Source organism: Plutella xylostella, chromosome 6 (genome assembly GCF_932276165.1).
Source record: "Plutella xylostella chromosome 6, ilPluXylo3.1, whole genome shotgun sequence".
Lineage (NCBI taxonomy): Eukaryota > Metazoa > Arthropoda > Insecta > Lepidoptera > Plutellidae > Plutella > Plutella xylostella.
In genome coordinates, this window is record NC_063986.1 from 3,964,366 (window position 1) to 3,982,214 (window position 17,849).

General features: G+C 44.1%; 2 protein-coding genes across 2 annotated transcripts; both read left to right on the plus strand.

Moving 5' to 3' along the window:
* The first annotated feature begins 501 nt into the window (after positions 1-501).
* LOC119694208 lies at positions 502-8,291 on the plus strand. The gene is made up of 3 exons (XM_048621772.1): positions 502-928; positions 5,964-6,246; positions 7,037-8,291. Exons 1-3 carry the CDS (start codon positions 773-775, stop codon positions 7,828-7,830), a joined length of 1,233 nt encoding a protein of 410 aa, XP_048477729.1. The 5' UTR covers positions 502-772; the 3' UTR covers positions 7,831-8,291.
* Positions 8,292-8,852: 561 nt separating this feature from the next.
* Positions 8,853-12,401, plus strand: LOC105389527 (RING finger and transmembrane domain-containing protein 2). The gene is made up of 6 exons (XM_011560655.3): positions 8,853-9,198; positions 9,748-10,089; positions 10,184-10,338; positions 10,436-10,706; positions 11,650-11,865; positions 12,121-12,401. The coding sequence occupies exons 1-6, from the start codon at positions 8,938-8,940 to the stop codon at positions 12,352-12,354; spliced, it is 1,479 nt and encodes a 492-aa protein (XP_011558957.3). The 5' UTR covers positions 8,853-8,937; the 3' UTR covers positions 12,355-12,401.
* The last annotated feature ends 5,448 nt before the right edge of the window (positions 12,402-17,849 follow it).

Below are 17,849 nucleotides of genomic sequence, written 5' to 3' on the forward strand. Positions count from 1 at the left end.
GACTCATGATTGTTACATTTCTGTCCTATGATGGCTTATCTAACATAGGTAGGTAAAGGAGTTGTTCTACATCTACAGTAATGTAGTAAGTAAAGGACTGCATGTAAGGACTTTCCAAGTGCTCCACTGCTCTTTCCTTATTATACTTACCTAGGAACCAAAATTCAGATTAGCCTCAGACCTCAGTCGATAGCGAATTAGCGACTTCGTTAGTTAATTAATCTGAATCTTATTGGTTAATAATATTTTCACCGCGTTTCATGGCTGCTGACCTGCTGACCCTTAATAGGGATACGTAGGTACGTAGGTAGTAGGTACTTTCCATATTCCTTGCCTTCACAGTCTTACTCAACAGCAATAGTAGGTATTTATCATAGTTTCACATAGTTATAGTTATCTTCACAGTAATACCTACTTAACTAGTTAGTAGGCACCAGTCCAGTCTGAAATATGGCACCTGAAGCCGCAACAAATTCTGCAGTCATTATAAATAATGAAGTTATTAAAGAGGCCGCCTGTGGGCATAATTCATACGATGTTCATACGTATAAATACCTACATTGAATCAATCTTTATAAGAGGAGTTGCAGTATGGCGATGCGACACGTCACGGGAGCGCCCGATGAATAATCAAGAGGGGAGGGGGCCCGCGCATGCGCGCAACAAACCCGAGTGAGACACCGGCGCGCGTGCCGCAATCCTGTAAATAAATGAAATAAATACGCTAGTGCATAGAGAACGCTAGTGTTATTCTCCAGTGGCAGAGCTAGCGATGGCGGAGCCGGGCAGCGCGGCGGTGTCGGAGGCTCCCAGCAGCGGCAGCGAGGACTCCGACTGCGAGGAGGCGGCGGAGCAGGATGACGCCGCGCTCACCGAGGAGTGGGCCAGGGAACTGCTGGCCGAAGTGGGCGTGGTCAACGCTGATGAGGTAAACAATCATTTGTTTATGGATTTTTGTGGATAGGGTAATGCTGAATGGTTTAAGTAAGGTCCGGTGTTAGTAACTTTTACCTAACTCTATAGCTACTAACCACTACTAACCTCTATAACATCCTATAGATATAGATACTTAATTTAAAATTAGTACCTAACTATACGAGTGTGATGTTTAGGGAAATGATATACGAGTTTGCTGTTCACCATTCTTGTATTCGGTAATAGACAACCTAAACCAATAAACAAACTTCTATATCAAAAAGGTCCAAACACCACATTCCTCCCCTACTATTTTCAAAACAATATAAGCAACTTAAAAATCAATACATCCTTACACATTAATCCAACTAAAGTAATAAATCATTAACAAAACAAAATCAAATAATTATTCACATAAAATATTTCCTTTTTATTATACTTTACTTATATATAGGATTCGGATTCCTAGTGGAACGTATTGGCCGACCACTGTCACCCACTGGTGGCTGAGGAGCAACCTCGCCTCTACTCTCCTCCCCCTCTATAGAAGTGCCAGCAGTAACATCGGTGCAGTCATAGTATGGCACATCATCATCATCTTCCACAATACCCTTATATTTCAGGAGGTGATCAACATGCTTTCTAACTTTCACATCTAAATCTCCTATGTACACTATGTACATCATGGCACCTATCTTCTCTTCAACTTTGCCCAGTTTCCATTCAGTCCTATTACCATTATTAAAAAAACATTTAGCCAAAACATAGTCACCGATACAAAAGTTGGCTCGCCTATGGCCACCGTACTGTCTATATTGAGAGTCTTGCTGAGCAGAAACATTTCTCTGAGCTACAGCCGACAGCGACACTGTAGCCGGCGCATCCTGCGGAGCTGGCGGCGGTGGTGAACCTCGCAACAGATCGAAACGACCGCGCAACGTGCGACCGAACATTAACTGCGCAGGAGAAAAACCTGTCGTCAAATGAACCGAGTTCCTGTAGTCAAATAAATATCTATTTACACCACTCTGACAAGCTGTTTGACTATCTGCCGGTTTTAGTATCACCTTCAAAGCCCTTTTTACCGTCTTAACGCTATTTTCTGCCTGGCCATTTGATGCCGGATGGTACGGTGCGCTGGTGATGTGGCTTATACCATTGTGCTCACAAAAACGCTCAAACTCGGCTGACACAAAATTGGGCCCATTATCACTCACTAGGGTCTCCACTAATCCAAATCTGCTAAAAAGCTCTTCTAATTTTTCTAACACACTTTTAGTGTCCGTTTTGCTCATCACATAGCATTCTACCCATTTTGTATGTGCATCTACAGCAATTAGGAACTGCTTGTCGTGCAGTGAAAACATATCTATGTGCATGCGCTGCCACGGCCGCTCCGGATATGTCCAGACAGCGAGCGGCGCGCGCGGCGGCGCGGGCCTCAGCGCGGCGCACGCGGAGCACGAGCCGACTATCTCCTCGATGTGCCGGTCGATGCCGGGCCACCACATACGTGCTCTAGCCTCTGTTTTACTTTTCACTACACCAAAATGAGAGCTATGCAGTTCATCTAGTAACTGTTTACGAAATTTACTAGGTATAACCAATTTATGGCCCCTAATAATGCAATCGTTCTCTCGAGACAGTTCTAATCTACACTTATAGTATGGCCTCAAATCATCATCATTACATTTGGCAGGCCATCCATTCCTAATACAGTTCGACACTTTAATCAAAACTGGGTCTCGGCTGGTTTCAATTTTTACATCGGCAATTGTTATCGGTTTCAATTTATATTTATGTTTGAAATGCTTATCATACATCCCTTTAGGTAACACAGAAACAGCGCTTCCACTATCTACTTCGCACGAAATCTGTTCACTCGCTATCGCTACGATCGGTCGCATAGGCTCACCATTATAAGTTTTGATGTGAAACAATTCGCAATATTTACCGTCTACAATGTCGCTGTCGCTGCCCTCCGGCTGTAGGAAATTGTTCCGCGTAGACTTGCACATTCTTCTGAGATGGCCCTTCTTATTGCAATTCTGACACATCAAGTTACTAAATCTACACTGGTCCGTCGTGTGGTTCCGGTAGCCGCACACCTTACACCTGCCTGCTCGTGTCTGCGCGGCGGGTGACGGCGCGGCCGCCGGAGTGGCGCGGCCCGCGCCGCTGCCCGCTCGCATCTCGAGCAGTTGCGGCGGCTCCCCGGCGCCTCGCGCGCCGCGCAGCGCCTGCCGCGCGCACCGCACGCCCTGCGCCAGCTCCAGTGCCTTGTTCATAGTGAGCGTCTCTACGCTCTCCGCGAACAGTCGCTCCTTCTCCTTCGCGTCCTCCAGTCCGAGGACGAATCGGTCGCGCAGCGCCGTGTCGAGCTCCGTTCCGAACCCGCAGTACTGCGCAGCCCTCCGCACTCGAGCCGCCCACTCGGCCAGTCCCTCTCCTGCCCGCTGCTCCGCCTTGTAGAAAGTGCACCTTTCTGCGAAGTTGCACCTCTTTGGCTCCAGGTGCAGGTCTAGCAATGCTACAAGCGCCTTGTACTCCACATTGTCTAGTAAGGTCGGGAAGGCCAAGTCTTTTACGACCCGGTATGTCTCATCAACCAGCGCCGTCAGCAGCAAGGCTCTCCTTTTAAGGCCTGCTGCATCGTTTTCTTCGGTAATGTCGTTTGCTATGCAGAACTGTACAAACCGGTCTTTGAAAATTTGCCATTCTTGACAGGCGTGGTCGAAATTTAGGTTACCACCGAATATACATGTGCTAGAACTCATAATGTATACCTTCCGCTCTTGCTATGTGTATTAATTTACTATTTACACTTCGCGTGGGGTCTTATTCGTCGCCAATGTGATGTTTAGGGAAATGATATACGAGTTTGCTGTTCACCATTCTTGTATTCGGTAATAGACAACCTAAACCAATAAACAAACTTCTATATCAAAAAGGTCCAAACACCACAACGAGTAACATTCATTTCGATATTTGCCGGCGGTGGCGCGATTATTTTATTCCACTCTACGGGCAGGTACCTAATAGCTTTTAGCAAGTCTGAGTTTAACTAGGTACTTTTATTTACGCTGGTAATTTATTAACCTGTCAACTACCGAAACCGAGTCGCGCGCAATGCAAAAAATTACGCGGGTTTCCCTTTTTAACCGACTTCAAAAAAAGGAGGAGGTTCTCAATTCGTCGGGATATATTTTTTTTTTTTATATATATTTTTATGTATGTTCACCGATAACTCCGCCGTTTATGAACCAATTTTGAAAATTCTTTTTTTGTTGTATTGGGTTGGGATTCCAGGTTGTCCCATTTTTTTTTCAGAATTTTATCTCACCCCTAAGGGTGGGTAAAGGGATAAAAACAGGGTATGAATTTCCATTTTGGACACATATTAACCGATTCTAATGAAATTAAGAACGTAAATATAGTTCTTATAACAATAAAATATGATGGTGACCTTGAGCTGATCTGATGATGGAAACGGAAGGCAGTCAAGGGAACTCCTCAACGGTATATAGCAACTACCTCGTGTTTAGGCTTGAATGATTCGTATTGATTAGTAGGACTTTTTGGTATCATTTGCATCTTACTTTTGATTAAAAATTATTGCAAATAAACTAAAAACTATAAAATAAAATAATAATTAAAAAAAATAAAAAACCGACTTCAAAAAACCACTAAAATGTAGTTAAGTAATAATTTAAGGTTTACACAAATTATATGTGACAGTACAAATGTACGAGGGCAGGTCAATAAGTCCGTGACTTTTTGAAGAAAATACTGGTTTTTGGATAATTTTATTTTTTATTATTCAACGTAGTCTCCTTTGAGCTCTATACACTTTGTCCAAAGTTTCAGCAATTTTTTTATCCCTTCCAAAAAATAAGATTTCTCGAGGTCATCAAAATACCCACCTTGGCCTTCTTTGGCGCCGATTCACCCCGAGAAACCCACTGTTTAGACTGCTGTTTGGTCTCTGGTGTGTTGTGGTGGATCCACGTTTCGTCCACGGTTACAAAACGGCGCAAAAACTCGTCCGAATTTCGGTTGAACAACGCCAAACACTCCTGCGAAGTTTTGTCATTCGATTGCGTTTGTGAGCAAACGCGGCACCCATCTTGCGGAAAGCTTTTTCATACCCAAGTGATCATTCAAAATTGAAACTACTGAGTCACGTGATATCCCTGTGGATTCCACTATCCCTCTCACTTTCAATCTCCGATCGGCCAACACCATTTCGTGATTTTTTTCAATCATTTCAGGTGTAGAGACCTCAACTGGGTGCCATGAACGTCCGGCATCTTCCGTACTTGTACGGCCACAACGGAATTCAGTAAACCACTTTTTACCATAGATATTGATGGTGGAGAGTCCCCATAATCTTTAACAAGCTTAGCCTTGGTTTCAGTGATGGTTTTTTTCCGCAAAAAATCATGCTTAGTGAGCACACGAAATTCAGTTTTTTCCATTATGTTTTTAAATCACGCGGTAGTTGCTAAGAACGGATGTAAAACACAAACCAAGTGACGTAACTTTTCCAAATTTTGACAGATGTCAACTGACAGTTGCCTGTTGACAGGAGCAATGTTGTTCTTTCAGTTAAGTGGCGGGAAATTATAAAAGTCACGGACTTATTGACCCGCCCTCGTACCTAAGCAGGAACTGTTCTTTTTTGAAGTTGGTGCCATATTTCTTCAGATTACTTTGTCACTGCACCAACATCAAAAAAGAACAGTTCCTGCTTAGGTACATTTGTACTGTCACATATAATTTGTGTAAACCTTAAATTATTACTTACATTTTAGTGGTTTTTTGAAGTCGGTTTTTTATACGATCTAAGTAAAACATTTTGTCATTGATAGGTAACTTTATTTATTTAGGTACTTAACTCTTTATTGTACAAATATCACAAATAAAAGTAGGTACACACACACTCAACTTTATGATGAGTGCTGAGAATCCCAATTATCTATTCGCATCTCTGGGTAACGAAGCTGACTGTACCTCGCTCTTGAATTCACCACTCATACTCGCCCCAGGTCCGAGTGGAGTCCCGAGCCGGCGTGGCCAGCGCTTTGAGCCGCGTGCTCGCCGTGACCGTGCGCTACGAGGCGGGCGGCGAGCGGCGCTCCCTGCCTCTGGTCGTCAAGCTGCCTCCTCGGGACCCCTTCGGCCGGCTGTTCGTAGCTGAAGCTCAGTTCGACACTCGGGAGATCCTGTTCTACACGGAGCTGGCGCCGGCGCTGAACCGCCTGGCGGAGGAGGCGCTGGGCCCGGGCTCGGGCCTGCCCATACCGCGCTGCGTCAAGGCGAGACTGCCAGGTGGGTTGCAGGTTGCAGGCGTTTCGCTTGTGTTGGGTGCATTAATTAACTATTACATTATTTCGTGTTACTTATATAATTATGTAAGTACTTACTTATATCTAAAAATAAATTAGTAGGTACTTAAGTATCAGCAGTGAGGGTAGAGTTGATATGGTAACTTCTTATGGGTTAGGACTTAGGAGCACAATAAGGAATTATTAAACGAATGGATAATCGTTGGTGTATACATGTAATCATTGAGTAGTTACCCGAGTAGGTACTTACGCGTTGTTCTATTTTATGTAATGTACTTAGTTACCTACTTCAGATGATTTTATTTTATTCCCGAATATTTGAGTCCCGCAATCCCAAGTATACTTATCTGAGATATATACCTGTACCTGCCAAGTATGAACATGTTCATCGGTCTAATTGACACTTCACCTCCACAAGCGTAGGTAGAGATTGGGTGCAGTGACCGCGTTCATCTTCATTGCCCCACTTTTTTCGTGACGTCTCATCTGACCCAAATTCACCGTCTGAGGTCGCCCGCTACTACTACATACGTAGGCAGGTGCTCTACTTCCTTGTTTCTCCAAAATGATCATAGGCTTGTATGACACGTTTTTAACTCTGGTTTTTAGGTAGGTAATCGTTTCAAACTTTTCTACGGTATCCTAGATTGCTCCTTGCGATGCACGATGGTATATAGCATCTAACCCTTTTTAAGAGAGGTCCGTGTCCAGCAGTAGACGATTACATTTATTTATATCACAGTCTTACAGAGCAACCTGATTGTGTTTCACAGATGAGATAGGCGGCGACAGCGAGCTGGTGCTCGAGGACGTGACGTCGCACGGCTACGAGGCGGTGGACTTCGCGGAGGGGCTGACGGTGGCCCGCGCGCGCGCCGCGCTCCACGCCGCCGCGCGCCTGCACGCGCTGTCGCTGGCGCTGCGCGAGCGCGAGGGGCCGCTGGACCAGCGCTTCGACTTCCTGTTCCCCTGCGAGCGCGCGGCCGCCGGCTACCTGCGCCTCGTGCGCCGCGGCCTGCCGCAGTTGCAGGCCTTCCTGCAGGGCCGGCCCGACTGCGAGCCCGAGGCGGCCGCCGTGGCCGCGCTGGCCGCCCGCGCGCCCGCGCTGCTCTCCACGCTGCTGCAGCCCGCCGAGCCCGCGCCGCTCGCGCACGCCGACTTCTGGAGCGGAAACCTACTGTTCAGGGAGACGGAGGGAAAGTGTGAATGTATCGCGTTGGACTGGCAAATGGTGTCGCTGGGCCGGCCGATGGACGACGTGGCGCTGCTGATGCTGTCGTCGCTGACGCCGGAGATCCGGCGCTCGATGGGGGACTCGCTGATCGAGGAGTACGGGGAGCGGCTGGAGGCGGAGTGCGCGCGGCTGGGCGTGGCGGGCGCGGGCACGGCGGCGCGGCGCGGGCTGCGCGCGGACTGGGCGCGGGCGGCGCTGCGGGCGCTGCTGCTGTGCGCCGGCAGCGTGGACGTGGCGCTGGGCGAGCCGCGCGCCGAGCGCCGCCTGCTGGAGGCCGTGCGCGACCTGCGCGCGGGGGCCGTACTGGACCTGCAGCCCGCCGCCGCCGACTGAGCACCCGCCGCCCCCGCGCCCCCCGGGGGGAACATCACTGGACTATCGTGCCGTCGCGTCGTTAATTTATGAGCAGTAATCATACTTTACATCATTTTATTTACCCACCCATCCCAAAATAGTGCCAGTAGATTATTTAATTTAAAACCGATACGGTGCACAAATACAGATTGTGAGGTAATGTAGGTGTAGTTAATAATTATGAAGTTAGTTAACAATGGAGTTGACAATCCCCTGACGGTATGAAGCCTAAATGATTCTAATGAAAGACTGAATTTAAGTGTATCTACCTGTACCGTACGCCCTGAGAGCATGTGTGGTGCGGTTATAATTAGGTAAATTTATTCTTAGTAATATAATGTATGAAGTAGGTAATATGCTCATCGTAAACGGCTAGAATTTTAATTTTTCAGTCTATTGACTATTATTTAATTTGGAAATAAAGTTATTAAAACATAAAATGTTTATTTACTTAAGTACTTATATATTTTTAAACAGGTAAGTAAGTACCTATGTAGGTATACCTGACGATATACTTAATAACGACTAGAGTCACTTTGGCAGCAACAGTAAGTTTTGTGGTATACCTATGTGTGTAGTTCTACCACCTACCTGCAGCTCTAGTAGAATAAAACATCATGGTCACAATAAGTCCTTGGTCACAATCAATCCATAAATAATCAAAAGTAGTTAACCGTGGACGCGATTCGTCTAGCTCTACTGACAACCTTAGGCAAAAAGTGGCTGGATGAGATAGGCCAAGGGTTGAATGTTATATAAAGGCCTCTGTGTCCAGCAGATTACGGGGTGATGATGATGAGACGTAGAGGAAAGCGATGATGCAGAACTAGAGGTAGAAGATGCATTGTCGCGCGCCCGTAATGAACATGGCGAGACGTACTGAACCTTAAAAGAATAATGACGTTCAAAATAATCAGGCACATACATTATTTTTTGCGTCAACTGAAACGACGCTCGCAGAAATTTAAAAAGTTAAAAATGACACTTCTTCTATCCACCTGTCAATGTCATTCAGTTTAATGTCAAATCTGGTACCCACAGGAGATTTTGGTTGATGTATTGTGTATTACAAAAATCAATGGTTTTATGCTTAAATTTGTTGTGTACAGTGTATTTCAGTTGTGGTTAGTGACGAGGGGCGATTCAGCCATGGCTCAATCATCCCAAGTGACGTTAGACATAGATAGTGATGGCGCAGAAGAGTCTGCATCAAACACCAGAACCAATCTGCTTCGAGTGGAGCCAGGCGCCCGGCCCGCGCCGCCCGCCCGCGGCCACCTCGGCCTTGGCGACCGACTGAACAGCGTCTTTCGGGAAATAAGGCCGCTCGTCGAACATGCGCGCATGGTGAGATTAGTCCGCAGTTCTAATGTTGTAAACAATATGCTGTGCAGCTGTAGCCTGTGTCTATGTACACTTTGGACTGTTTGCAATCTTGTAATGTTTGGATTGTCTTGTAATGTAATTGAATGATAAGAATAGCTCAATACATATATAAAACCTGGTATATAGAGACCATTAAAATTCTTATATGTACTTAATGTATTTCTGTGTTTATTGATTTCATTAGTTCTATTCATGTTTATTTTTTAGTGTATTTTTCTAGTATGTATTACATGTTGAAAGTATGTATAATCATTAACAAAACAGCATTTTAGTGACATAGACCCATGGTAACACGGCTAACACCCTTTTTCAAATTAATTTTGATACAATGTACTTTTAACATTTTAATTTTCCATCTTTTTTCCATACCTGTACCACCATTTATGGAGAAGGATATGGATATAAGATTTTGGTGGTGCTCCTTGGAAGAACCTATGTGCAGCAGTGAAAAATACTATTATTTATGTTTTTTTTGTGAACTTTTTCATTAATTTTTTTTCTTTTTAACAGGGAAACAATTCTCGACTATCACTTCCAACATGGCTTCCTCGCAATGTGCCAGCTCCTCTTGCAAATACAGAAGCCGGAGTACAGAGGCCACAGAGCTCCATAGCCCACGTGAACCTTGGGCCAGGAGCCACCACCTTCATTGTCACAGACCGGGGCGGAGGAGCCTCACCGGTCAGGCCGCCGGCCCCCCAGGGCCTCACTACCAGCGCCTCCAATGACTCCAACCTGTCAGATATGGCAGCTGAACACCCGGAGATCAATATTTCAGTCAATCCGGCCAACAACAACAACATACATGATAATGCTGACAATGAGAGCCAGAGCGATGATGGCAATCAGCAGGTCAGTTCTTAAAATCTTTAAGGATAACTAAAACTTTGCTCATCCATACTGCTATTCTGCCTATTTACTTACTAACATACTTTATTTCTTACAGGTTGTGGACTTAAGATCAACATTGAATCTTTTAATAAAGTATGCCCCATTTTACTTCATACTGTTCATAAAATTCATGTATGACATGCGGGAGGGCCTGTTCACGTTTCTAGTACTCTTCTGCACATTCTCTCACAGCAACAGTCTAGTCAGGAGGTAAGCTAAAAAGATCTATAATTAATACGACATTGAATTCTGAACTTACAAATTGAAATCAGCTCATCGAACTTACCTTCTTCTACCTTATTTACAGGGAGAATGGAAAGCAAATGAGTAGGAGTCTCAAAGCGCTGATCTTTGAGCTGTTCTTCACGGTGGGTTGTATCGGCTCGGTGCACTACCTGTTTGGGCACGGCAAGCTGCTGCCGAACCTCGTCATGTTCCCATACTACAAGGAGAGCATCGACATCTGGGAGCTTCTGTGGCTGGTCGTGCTCACTGATCTGATAGTGAAGATCATCACAGTGGACATTAAGATCCTGGTGACGGTGTTGCCAACAGTGGTGTTGCCGTTCCAAAAGAGGGTAAGTTTTTATTTATTGAAGGGTCTTTAACTGTCTCTTTAGGGAAATGTGATATGCATTTACACATGCAATTCCTACAATTTCTTTGAATTATTCTGAGCTTCAACAGTGTCCCTGAAGTATAAAGTTGCATTAATTAGTTAAGTGCTCACATAAAATTGGTGTATGGTTAGAGCCACCATCATCAGGAGGAAACTAGATTTATTCAGCTTAAGTTTACAAAAATAAATTGGTTAACTGGTTTTAGGCACTTATTTGAAGAAAATTTGATACCAGCATCAATTTGTTAGTTTAGTAGGTAGATACCAATCGAGCCCAACCTACTTTAACTAAGTAGTTACATACCTCCTTGACAAGAGATTTCATATTTAATTAGTAGTCGCATTGCACCTATAAAATTTTGTAACTGATGTGATTTAAAAATAAATTATGGTTGAAAGTATCTATAGTCCTTTAATTTAGTATTAGAGTAAAAATAAATAATGACTAGGTATTTATTGACTGAGCTATTAAACGACATGATAAGGCATCAGATGGACATGAGTCATACTCATACCGAATGGTAGGTGATTAGTAATAGTCACACCTTGCATAATAATACTATGAATTACTCATGCAGATTTTGAAACGTATATAATCTTCTTGTTAGAGAAGTACTTATTATGTTTCTCGTACATAATGTTTTCCTAGTTATACATAATTATTCTTTATAAAGTGCAGTGCGTAGGTAATATACGAAAGAAGTTTATAGAACTAGTCAAACTAAACGACTTTTCTCACAAAAACTGAAATGGTTCTTCCACAGTAGTTTGACCCTTGAACCGTTAGCTCTAACGAACGTTTCATTCGTCCATAAAGTTCATACTTACCTACGTAAAAACATGTGCTCTACAGTTCGAAAATCGAATGTTGACGAAAACCTATAGCCCTCCTACTATTCCAGGGCAAAGTCTACCTATTCGTCGAGGCCGTATCCCAACTGTACCGCTCCCTGCTCACGATCCAGCCGTGGGTGTTCTACCTGATGAACTCGTACGACGGCTCGGAGCGGATGGTGGGCATGTTCCTGACCAGTGTCTACGTCATCGCCAAGGTCATTGAACTGCTCGTGCGCCTGCGTCTGTTCAAGAACGCTACTTGGACATTGCTGCAGAGTGTGGTGAGTGTTGCTGCTGACCGTTTTCATTCCATCTTTGTCGCAACACTTGACCAATTAAATTGTAAGTTGTACAGTCAACAAAAGAAAAGAGATAATACTCTCTATCATGCGTGTTATGCCATGGCTGGTACAGTACTGGTAAGCAAACCACACATCTCTATTTGATATGAATCATCAGTTATCATTTCGATCTTACTGCATGCCCAGCTCAGCTGATTGGACTTCCTCCCTAATCTTGTCTCACCAACATTACAGAACCTTGGCACCAAACCGACCGGCGAGCAGCTTCTATCAGCGGGCGATTCCTGCCCGATCTGCCACGACGACTACGCCACGCCAGTGCGGCTCGGCTGCGGACACATCTTCTGTGAGCTCTGCATCGCCGCCTGGCTCGACAGGGAACATACCTGCCCACTGTGCCGGGCTAAGGTGGCCGATGAACCAACCTGGCGCGATGGATCGACCACCTATGACTTTCAATTGTATTGAAGCGGATGGTAAGTGGTTTAGGAGGATTTTTGAATGAGGAGTGATGATGATGACGCGTGGACGCTCTCTTGTGATTGGTGAAAGGATTTTGTTTGATTTGCTTGTGTCTGTAGGCAGATTTGTGTTTGAGCGAAAGTTTTGTTGATTGCCTTTTTTGACACAAAGGCTATAATAATATTAAGCAAAATTTTCAACTATACCTACATGAGCGAAATTAGTTGTTGTAAAAGTTTGAATATAGATGCTATGATGTAAATAGAAATACTCATTGAATGTTATACCTAATATGAAGCATTTTATAAAACTACTCAAATATAACCACTAACTACATACATTATCAGGCTATCAGCGGTCTACCTATAGCCTGGCTGTATGCAAAGCTTACTTATGAGACAATGTCCCAATCTCAACCAAAGCTTTGTTCATAAAAATTTCGATTCAAAGAGATGTTAGGTATATTTAAAACGGCTTGCTTGTATTTTAAAGCACGTATAGTTATAGATTGTTGCTGACTACTTATGTATAGACGCATTTTTCCTGAAATAAAAATGACATATTATGTATCTAGCCTATCTGAAACCTAGTTAAACATTGTGAGATATGGCGTTTCGACTTTCTCCGTGTTCGGCATCATAAGGGTCACAGTGACAGTTAAATAAAGTCCATTTTTCTCTCCACCTTTAGTTTGCAAGGTGCGGGTGCCTATATAAATAGAGTGAGTCGCCCGCGCGCCTCAGTTGTAATATCACCATGCAGAAATGACTAGGTTTCAGATAGGCTAGATACATAATATGTCATTTTTATTTCAGGAAAAATGCGTCTATTATGTAGTCTGAGCCTATCTGAAACCTAGTTAAACATTGTGAGATGTGTTTATTATCGCATGGTGGAGAGAAAACCAACTGTGACCCATAAGCTACTGATGCGTATATCAGTAGATAAATATTTGAATCTATAAATTTATAATGCATAGATTTCTAGGTAATAGATATACTAAAAAGAAAGGTATAAGTATACATAAGACTTAAGTACTTCCTTATTATTCCTGACTTGTCAGAAAGTTATGGAAGGTATGTACCTATACATATAGGTAGGTATTTATACATATGGATACACACAGTGCCTCTTCGAAAGCAATACTTATAAGTAATTATTTATCAAAATCTTGTTATTGTCAAGGCAATATTTTTAACATACACTAGCCGAATGGATGGAACCAGTGAAATACTTTTCAACAATATTTAAAAGCTGTAAAATGTAGAATATCGATCTAGGCCGCTGGGGCTCAGGCCAGCACATGCTGACTAGGGTATGTAATTCTGGACTGACCTCAGAAATGCAGCAGCCGACCCTGGAGCCTCGAGGACCTGCTCAGTCAGCCCTGTACGACGACACGGCCTGCAACTCCTGGCGCGGCATCTAGTCCTTGGAACGAGGAGTGGTGCTTGAAGGGAAGATAATTTTACTAAATATCTCAGCCTCATCAGCTACTGGAAAAGATTAGATGAAGGCTGTGACACTGGCGGATAACTGAGTATTCAGTTTTTCAAAACATGATGCAGGTCACTATATTCATATTCTAGATTGACAAGTAACACACAGTCTAATTTTGTATTCTAACTAACTCGGCGGTTAACGAGTTCCTGTGCAGTCCTACTAGGAAGGAAAGTTATTTTATAAGCCTTTGCACCGATTTTGTGGGCTACTATCATTCTGTATCATCATGTGTGAATATTATGAGCTCTGGCAGCATTCCTTAGTAGATGACATCAATTAATAAAGATTGATTAACACAACTATATAACTATTAACTATAATAGTTGATAAATGAAACCCGGCTAACATGTCCTAACTGGGTAAGTAAATGATCAGTCATACCACCAGGATAAGTAAAATGTTCAGTACTTCATATGAAAAACATTAACAAGGTCACCTTCAGGTATGTTCGTCAACACTAAGGGCAGGTCTCGGCCAAAACCTTAAGGCTTCGCCTTGTTGCAACTTCAAAGGTACGTAGGTAGGTACCTACTTACATTGTTGTAGGTTTGATTTTGAAACCATTAAGTCAACCTAGATAAAACAAAATAAAATAGCTCGATTAAATAAAGATGGTACGTAAAGATGTTAGTTGTACCTGATCAGACCTGATGCAACGACAGCCAACATAGACTCTCTAAGCTGTGGAAGCAACAATCATGGTGGCGGGAACATGGACGTCGTTGGACGAGCCACCTCGAGCCTGACTTATCAATCAGAACTGACAGTTCGCCAACAGCAGATAGCTTGCGGCTATCTATAGGTAAACTTAGGTATCTATAGGTTAGTTAGCTATACCCAAGAAAAAGTCCTTGGACATCGATATGACAGTGGACATTCTTTAAAACAAAAAGGCTTGTTGTTGTTGTCCAGCTAAGGAAGGTTACCTACTTCAGCGACCTGGCATTACATTCTGAAAGAACTGCGAAGAGTTAATATTATGACTAATAAATATTACTTATTTAGAAAGTTTTCAGCAAACTCTAATAAATCAAGCAGCTACCACGTCACCGCTGCCCGGTTATAACTCTGTACTAGCTTAGTAGATATATATACCAGTTCTAGCCTTCAGCTAGAGGCCATAGAGCTCCTAAATGAGATGCGAGTACGAGCATGACACAAGTGATCTTGGTAACTAGTTACTAACTAACTGAAAGATCCATAAAACAGTTGAGGATTACTCAAAATGGAATTGTGAAAACGGCACGTCTGCATCTTAACCAGTCAGTCTAAGTAGTTTCAGCAGATACAATGTTGAAAAATAGTTATGAAACGTTTGCGCCAGAATCGAATTAAAAATACATTTTCATTAGAGAAGCCGTTTAGGCATGAACTTTCACACTTTGGATTGTGCTCCAAATGATGAACTTCGAAATTCATAGAAATTTAATGACGACTGCCATTGTTTATTATCTAGCCCCGTACATTGAGTAGGGCTGCGGCTACACGTGATGTGATACACAGTACACAGTAGGTATATGCATGTTCCCAGAATAGTGGAAGTTATAATTTTACCAAAAGGTAGTCGTCTCGTGCAAGAGCACCGTTACTCGATTTATTCGATAGACAACTAGTAGACAGCTGCTGCTTAGGAGGTTCACGCATTTTTCAACAAAGAGCTTGGATACACACTCACAATCCACTGGGACATAAGGAAGACAGCTAATATGGTGCCACTCAGAAACCGCGATGACACTCCGATCATGATCACCCGACAGTAGGATCATAATAAATTCGGTAACTTGTGAAGCGGTATGGTATAGCAACAGCGACTTTCACGAAATCAGGAATTAGCTCTGTGCTTTTAGGTTGAACACTCGCCGGTGGGATTCACTTTGCTCACAGCCGAGAAAAGAAAAGACTCAAAGCTGGAATCTGCCGATGTGTCATAACACTTAAGATAGTGTCTGGGGGGACACTTTATATGACGAAAAACGAACTTTCAGTGCACTGCGGCGCGAGCCGCTCTATCTGTTTGTATGTATTAAACGTGCCGATTGCACGACAGCTCTCGTTCGTTCGTTTCTCATCAGTATAGAGTAACGCTCCTGTACTTACCGTGCGTCACCATTCCCACGAGCAGTCCAATGATCTTTAGGCAGTTTAGAACAAAAGCTGCATTAGACAATTTCTTCAGCAGAGACATCGAAATAAAAAATTGATTGCACAACTATCCCCAGGAGCAGTCTACAGGTCACTTTGGGCAGTTCAGAAGAAAGCTGCTTTAATAGAATACCCTACCTCAGCGGAGGCATCAAATTGAAGTGCTATAACACTTTTAGAAGCGGTGCACGTTAAACGATTTGTCGTCATCCATGCCGATGCGGCTACGGCGACTGCAGGTGGTTACTCAGGCTTCGTTGGTGTGCCCTTGTATGGCTAACATGACCAACCTTGGCAGTAAACGATCGTCTGCATATGCCAAAATCACTGATGAATAGCGCACGTTACTCGATACCTTCTAAATAAGTCACTCATAATGATGGCTGATGATGATGATGACCGTGCTAGCAATAGTGCAGGCGGTTCCGCTGAGCATAAAATCTCTTCCCAGACAGGGGGCGTTTGGATCTGGCAACCAGAACAGGAGTGCCAGGTGTGCGCAGCGATGCAGGTGGGACAACACAGCCGCCAGCGCAGGAGTACATGGCTGGGTCTATGCAGCGATGCAGGTAGCACAAACCGGTGGCCTGGGCCAGGACCGGGTGTACGCTGCGATGCAGGTGGCACAAAACGGTGGCCAGGGCCAGGACCGGGTGTACAGCCGCCAGGGTAGGAGTGCATGGCTGGGTCTATGCAGCAATGCAGGTACCACAAACCGGTGGCCAGGGCCAGGACCGGGTGTACGCTGCGATGCAGGTGGCACGAGACGGCGGCCAGCGCAGGAGCACAGGGCCGGGTGTATGCTGCGATGCAGGTGGCACGAACCGGTGGCCAGGGCAGGAGCGCAGGGCCGGGTGTACGCTGCGATGCAGGTGCCACGAGACGGCGGCCAGCGCAGGAGCACAGGGCCGGGTGCAGGTTACACGAAACTTCAATTTCACCGAATCGGCTTGCCTACCCTCAGCGGGTAGGTACCGGCGGATCACATTACTCGCCGCACATGCCACAATGTCCCAACATACTGAAACTCGGAGCCACGTGCTTCCTGTAAAAAATCCTATGACGGTCCTGGAAAGCTCCTATTTGTAAAGCCTTACATAAGCTATAATCAAGTGCATTATTGTAATAGCAAAGTTTTTATCAACTGTTTTCTAAAAATATTAGAAATTGAGGGTAGAAAAATATATTTTTATTATTTTTTCCTGTATAAAATTAACATATGCTTTACTTAAAGCGGTCATTAATGTAAGTATCTAGCTCAAGCGCCACTAGTAGGACCGGAATATGTGATCAATCATCACCACGACTATTGAATCGGACCCTACTGCGTGGGATAAAAACCCCAAGCGCCGGAGCATAATGACCAGTGGCTGAGCTTTTAAAAGCAGTAAATAATAGCATTTTACTCACGGCTTATCAACTCAAACCTTCGTTGCGAAATCCTCAGCAATGGCTGTGTGCGCAGCAGCCGGCAGGCCCCGCGCCGCCTGGTCCGCATCCGAGGACTCCGCAAATTCAATATTATATTTTTCCCCGTCGGAGCGAAGCCGACGAGAACCGTGGCTACATTGAGCCATTTTGCCGAAGTGTTCACTTCAAAAATCAAAAACCAACTGAGGCGCGCGGGCGACTCACTCTATTTATATAGGCACCCGCACCTTGCAAACTAAAGGTGGAGAGAAAAATGGACTTTATTTAACTGTCACTGTGACCCTTATGATGCCGAACACGGAGAAAGTCGAAACGCCATATCTCACAATGTTTAACTAGGTTTCAGATAGGCTCAGACTACATAATAGCATATATTATTCTAATGTTAGCTCAATCATTTATGTGGATAGTACCTACATACATAC